The sequence below is a fragment of the Sceloporus undulatus genome, chromosome 3, assembly GCF_019175285.1.
Source record: "Sceloporus undulatus isolate JIND9_A2432 ecotype Alabama chromosome 3, SceUnd_v1.1, whole genome shotgun sequence".
NCBI lineage: Eukaryota > Metazoa > Chordata > Lepidosauria > Squamata > Phrynosomatidae > Sceloporus > Sceloporus undulatus.
This window is the reverse complement of record NC_056524.1, coordinates 217,727,269-217,734,219: the sequence shown is the minus strand read 5'-3', so window position 1 is coordinate 217,734,219 and position 6,951 is coordinate 217,727,269. Positions and strand designations below refer to the sequence as shown.

General features: G+C 38.6%; 1 protein-coding gene across 15 annotated transcripts in view; it reads left to right on the top strand.

The window, feature by feature from the left end:
* KIF1A (kinesin family member 1A) overlaps window positions 1-5,460 on the top strand; it is a 160,781-nt gene extending 155,321 nt beyond the window's left edge. For all 15 annotated transcript variants that reach the window (XM_042460694.1, XM_042460692.1, XM_042460691.1 and 12 more), the window contains 2 exons: window positions 434-552; window positions 1,674-5,460. In XM_042460694.1, the coding sequence (XP_042316628.1) occupies window positions 434-552; window positions 1,674-1,716 (162 nt within the window). In that variant the 3' untranslated portion in view covers window positions 1,717-5,460. The remainder of the gene's footprint in view (window positions 1-433; window positions 553-1,673) is intronic.
* The last annotated feature ends 1,491 nt before the right edge of the window (window positions 5,461-6,951 follow it).

Genomic DNA, 6,951 nt, shown 5'->3' with positions numbered 1-6,951 from the left:
ACATCTCATGCACCAAAAGTATTTTAAATGTAAAGCGGATCTGAGTCTAAGACATGAAGTGGGTAGAGATCTAGATCTGGTCTGGATGATTCTCAGGCAAACATTCTATGCTTTAAAATCAATAGCAGTAAACATTTTGCAAAACTAATGATCCTTCTAGGATGAGGACAGGCTGCAGTCCTGTTCTGTTAAAGGTTAAAAGGGATTTCTGCATTTGCAAAACTGCACGTCAGTGTGAGTGTTTACAAATACTTAACATATTTGGAGACAGAGAGGGACACAATTTCTGAGGGACTATTGCCGCATTGTCTAACAGATTCTGAGGTGGCCTGGTCTGTGATGTTTTTGCTATTTAGAGTCTACTGCATGGCCCTCCTCCTCCTTTATTACTTGCTCTCAGATGCATCTCTCTTCCTCTTTCTATCTCTCTCAGACCCCCAACACATTCGCAGTGTGCACTGAGCATCGTGGGATCCTGCTGCAGGCAAGCAATGACAAGGATATGCATGACTGGCTATATGCATTTAACCCTCTCCTGGCTGGCTCAATAAGGTAATTAAACAAGTTAAAAGCCACTCTCTAGACTAGAATGAAAGGTGTTTGTTGTATGCTTTTCAAGTCATTTCTGACTTACGTTCACCCCAAGGCGAACCTATCATTTGATTTTCTTGGCAGAATTTTTTCCAAGGGAGTTTGCCCTTGCCTTCCTCTGTGGCTGAGAGAGTATGGCTTGCTCAAGGTCACCCAGTAGGTTTTCATGGCCAGTTATGGATTCAAACTCTGGTCTCCCAAAGTCCCAGTCCTGTACTTAAACCACTACACCATGTTGGTTCTTAGACGAAGTGCAGCATTAACTAACTCACAGCTTCTGTATAGAAAATATCTTCAGATTTGAAAGCCTCCTGCTCAGCTTAGTAGAGAAACCTTTTTTTTCTGCATGCTCTTTTTCTGAAAGCAGGTTAGACACTAGTGTCTTTTGGCCAGTTTGCATGGTTGGCTGGAACTGGCTGTTAAAATTGTTAAAAGAGATGGAAGCTGAGGAGGTTAAAAGGAGGGCTAAGAGTAGCAAAGGGGAGGAGGAGATAGAGAAGATTTTCATACCAGTGCTTTACCTCTGGGAAAATACAGTAAAACGTTCAGGAAGCGCATGTGTGTGAAAGCCTGACACACTTCCTAAACATTTTAGCAGCGGTAAAGCACTGGTAAACATTAGGAAATCGTATGCTTGCCTCCAGCGTCCCTGAATCATACGGAAAGCAGCCATTCCCCATCAATGCAAAGTTTCCATTAATGGGAAATGGCTGCTTCCCAAACGATTCAGGGACGCTGGAGGCAAGCAGACGATTCCCTGATGTTTAGGAAGCGTGTCTGGCTTTCACACACACACACACTTCCTAAATGTTTTACCAGTGTTTTACCAGTGCTTACCCCATAGTAAGCACTGGTATGAAAATCGTCAGAGACTGAAATGGATTAGGAAGACAGAGTGGTGAGAGAGCCTGAGGGAGGGAAGGACTGGATTCTCCAGCACCACAAGGAAAGTAGATGGGGAACTGGTTGTCAATTACTTTAAATGAAACCACTGAGGTTAGGGGTCTGGAGAGTAATTTCTTCTCTTCCTTATCCCTCTGTCCCATCCTTTCATTTCTCTTATTTCATGGCTTCTTCAACAGATCCAAGCTATCTAGACGAAGAACAGCCCAGACAAGAATTTAGCCCAAAAGAATCACCCGCTTCATCAAACAAAGTGAAACAATGGGTGCTGTTTGAGGGTCCCTTCTTAAATTTGGATCTCTCCTGTTGTTCATCTCCCAGATGCCTGCGCCCCAGAGTGATCCATCTTGAGTTACAGCTTCATTGGCCAAATTCATTTCTATGGTAACTTTAGAAGCCTGGTATGCCCTGAAATTGTGCACATGTGATCTTCCACCCATCTCTTCATTGGGTGACAAATGGCACTAACCAGAGCTTTTTTTTTTATTTTGATTTTTAAAGCAATTTTAAAAATCTTTAAATTGGAGGCAGGAGCTTGCAAAGGAGTGGAAGTTATAAATTATGTTACTTAAAAGAGGTAAAAATGATACGATTGTGTGCTAATAAATCATAACTTATTGACTTTTTTTAAAAATTACTTGGTAGAGCAAGAAAGAGTAGTATGAGATTATATTTATAAAGTATTTATTTCTATTTACTTCACTGAAAAATGTACATTCTGTTTATCATGTGTTGTTTTCCACACCTACGCACATATGTGATGCTGCATCCTATTTCTCATAAAGGAAAAGATGTGGAAGTGTGCCCAAGAGGGCCCCGTCAGCCCCCATTTCGAACACTACAGTTGCTGCCAGCCTGCTTATTTTCTCTTTTCTCACACTCACCAAATTTTATTTTACTTGGCTATGGGCAGAAGTAGATGTTATATTCAAAAGTGTCCAACATTCCTCCAAAATTCTTACCCACCCCCCCCCCCCCCCCCCCCCCCAGTGAGAAGCAGCTTTGAAAGGCTCCGCTTGAGAGTAAAGAAGTAGCAATGGCAGTTGCACTTAATTCTTTCTTCACTACCTATTTTTCCCTTGGAATTGTTTTCCCAATCTCCACATCCCAGTTGCTGCTTCTGCTGCTTCTGTTGGGGAGGTGGGGGATCAGGTATCCTATACTTTCCTCTATGGGAGAGAAAGCAGTAGAATAAAGATTGGAGGGGAACAAGTGATGCATTTTTGGTCTCCCAACTTTTCATAGTGTTGCTTTTCACCTTTTAAGCCTATCACTATTTCTTATATGCTGCCCCATGTAATTTTGAGACTGGCATTCATTATTCTTAATTCAATGAAGGTGTGGTGTTGAAGGTAAATTTATGTGATGTCTAGCAAAAGAATGCTGGGATGGATTCTTTCCATGCAAGCTATTATTCATAACATAGAATGAAAGAAATGAGAAGACCCTAGACTACTGATGGAAATGTGTGCTCTCAAATGGGCAATTCCTCTTCATTTTAGTATTTAGAATCTGTTCTATTCTATTCTTCTTATGCTGCAAAGAGAAATGGATGAACAGAAGGAGAAAAGAATTCAGGGACAATCCATGGACCTAGTTGGGAATTTGTAACCCCAAAATTGAATAACATTCTGGAGTTTATCACATGTCCTGTGAATAAATAGGTATTAAATCCTGTGAATATCCCGCAAAAGCTGGATTGTTTTCAGACAACGTCGTGCGACGTTGCTATTATCCCAGCATTAATCTGTGAATAAAGTGGCCAAATTGCACCGCTGCTTATTTTCAAGAAAATCCCAAAAATAAAAAGCGGCATGATTTGGCCACTTTATTCACATGTTAATGCCAGGATAATGGTGAATTTGTGCAACGTTGTCTGAAAATAATCCCACTCTTGCAGGATATTCACAGATTTAATACCCATTTATTCACGGGATGCGGTTGCTTCCCTCTCGTGTGATAAACTCCCCTGTCTCACTCAGACTGGTGGATGAAGCCCTTCTAAATAGATTCAGTAGGCTGGTCCAGGTGTGTATAATCTTGTAACCCACAAGATTAGTGGCTGGAATGAATATGGCAGAGTGTCTGTCATCCGATTCTTTTGCCAACTGGACACAACACAACTGAGTGGTATTTTACTTCATTTTATCTCCCATAAAATAGCATGTACTTCCATCTTTCTCCAGTTTTCCTTCTGACTTACAGATCCACGGAGAGGGGCTAATTCTCCCCATGGACTCGCAATTTACTAGATCAGTCCTAGTATTTTCTGGTACTGGCATAACTTTCAAAAACATTCTTAAACCCATTTCTGCATTTTAAGGAAGTATATGCTAAATGTATGAAGGACATACTTTCCTGTCCAGAGGTTAGTTCTTCAAAATGTTATGTCCAACTTTATTTGCGTAAACAGTGCTATTTTACAGTGCAGTCAAGATGACCATACAGGAGGCTGTCAAGTGATAATTCTGTTTATTTGTTTTAATATGCATGGTTTACTTTTCCTGAGTGCAAAACAAAACAAAAAGAAGAGGTAGTTGTTTTTTTAAAGAGCCTTAGTGGATAACTTTTATTCATTGCAACTTTCCAGCCTAAGGCTGCTTCCAGACAATGTGTTTACAGTGGAATTGCTATACCCTCTACACTTACATTTAATGGTGTGTGTGTTCCACATGGCACAGTTGTCCTCTTATAACACCCCTTTGCTTTCCCAAAGCTGCATCCATCTAGTTTCATATCATGGAATACACCAATTCAGAAGTATAGCAGCAGAAATTCTTCACAGATGAGCAAACTGTGTAGAAGGAACACTGAAATTCTGCTTACAACAGAAAAGCATTGATTTTGTAGCATTACCAAACATCCTTTGACTGCAAGCACCCTAAGTCCAAAGATCTGCATATAATTTCAAGAAAAGTCATTCTTGATTCTTGATTTCTGATCAGTGGAGATTCTTGCTCATTTACCAGTATCTGATATACTGTCCTCTAACATACTAATTAAAAACAGTTACATTGGCATTAACTGGCATTAGACCAGATGGGTTGAATGGAGGTTTTTTACAAACATAATTATGATAATACGAAATATAGCCATACTGAATCTTCATTTCTCTAAAACGTTCTAAGTCACATTTTATGATTAAGTATAAACATCAGCTATCAGGAGCCAACCTGAAAAAAAGCAGATGAAGTATAAGCCTTTCTCTTTAAAAAACAAGATTTACAGTGCAATTATGTACATATTTATTTGGAAGCAAGTCTCACTGTGTTCAGTGGCACTTACTTCTAGGTAAGTGAGTATAGGACTGCAAGCTTAGTATCACAATAGTTCATTTACAGAGGAATATTCTTTCTGAGCAGAGGCAGGCCTTCAGAGACAGATGGGATTCATTCAGTAGAAGATTGTGTACCTATCAAAAATCTACCTATGTAGAATTTACCAACGGTAAGTAGACTTGGCCCCATTAATTACAACACAGTTCTAATAACAGAGGAATATACAGTATGTACAACCACCCTTATCATTCAGGCCAAAATAAGGAAACTGTTAGAGACTTAAATATATTGGTGATAATGAATGAAGAAGCAATATTCAGTATCCTTGTTCACATTTGTTTTTGACCAGTCATGCGGGGCGGGGGGGGGGGGGATATGTATATTACCTGCACAGCAAGGAAGGATTGATAATAGGGAAGGGCAGACTGATACGGGGTATGGCTTAGGTCAGCCAGCCTAAAGTTCATGTCCTTTGATGGTATCAGTTTTGGGAAAGAGTATTTTCTCACTCAGATTCCTGTGTTGCTGGGGCCAGCAAACCTGCAGACAACATGACAATCTTGAGTAAGGGATTAAAAGCTTGACTGAAAGCAGAAATAAATAGGAATTTTTAAATCAGAAATCCAGGTCAATGACTGAAAAGACATTGGTGAACTGTGAGTTCAACAAATTGACATTAGTTTATTTATCATGTGATAGCAATCTTCTCGTAGTGTAAATGAAGGATGTCTTTAATACTTTGGAAGAACTAGCTACAGGAATTTATAATCCCAGTTGTTTTAATAATCTATTACTTCTGAAATTACTGCTTCATTCATTGGCAAAATACCAATAACAAACATTTACTGGTCTTTGGACTACCTGAGAAGAGTCTCCACTGATTTATTGTAATTGATCTTAATTTGAGATGTAAATATTTTTGAATACCCTCTGTAAATCATTTACTTTCATAACACATATGACTTTGTTGGACTTTTTTTAAAATTCATATTTTAGGAATACCATTCTACCCCGTAGATAAGGGAACCCATTAAATTCAGCATGAAATAACAACTGGCTGAGCTTCCAATTTTACTGTTTCACACTAACACTATTCTGAATCGCTGTGGAGGCTGGTGAGATAAAATTATGTTATGTAAGAAAAAACATGATTTAATATTATGATATAACTTAACACTCTTCAATATCATGTATTGGTGACGGATTGATCTTCCATAACTATAACTGGCACGGTTGTTTTATTTATGTAAAACTCTTTCCATTTCTACTAAATTAATGCAGGATACCCTCACAAAAAAGATGCCCTCTCTACCGCCTTCCACTGGAAGGATGGCACATCTTAGCCCAGAGTAGACTTTAAAATTATCTTAAACAGACAGGCAGAGAAACAAGTGAAAGAAGCACAATTAGCTAAGAACTGTGGAACTAAGTGAAGATTGCTTACCTCTGTGGTAACATGCAACTGCAACAACACAAGACATTTAACTGTTTAATATGCTCTTACTGTCTTTCTGTTGTGTACTGGATGATCTATATGAAGGATCTCTTTTATTCATGAGCTATGACTCAATATCAAGATCGTACTTTATAATAACAGAGATTGTGGTTACATTTTTATTTTTTATTAATCTTATTTTGCCTGTGCTTCCATTATCTAGTTTGTCCACATGAGTTCTTCCTGTGACATCATCTCCAAGTGCTGGGAGACCATTTCTCTTGCTTTGTATATATGTGATTGCTGTGGGCACACCTGTTATAAATAACAATACTGAAGTAATGAGTCTAGTTTTCTTGATGTCTTAAATTATGAGTGTTGGAAATTAGGGTCTTGAACTGTTTGTGTACACTTAAGGCATTGTTCAGTTAAAGAAATAAATGTGGCATTTATGCAAATACTGGACAAAGCATTCTTGACCTTTTTCTTGTTCTCTTAGTTAAATATTGCCTGCTTGATTAAACATCATTCAAATATAATTTAATCTAAAAATAAACTTTTACATGAAACATTCTTTAAGGAGCATGTGTGTGCGTGTACACACACACACACACACACACACACCATATATACTTGACTATAAGTCAACCTCATTATAAGTCAAGGTCAGGTTTTTGGGGCCAAAATCATGGATTTTGCCATGATCCATGGATAAGTCGAAGGTAAAACTTGGAGGCTCCTTCA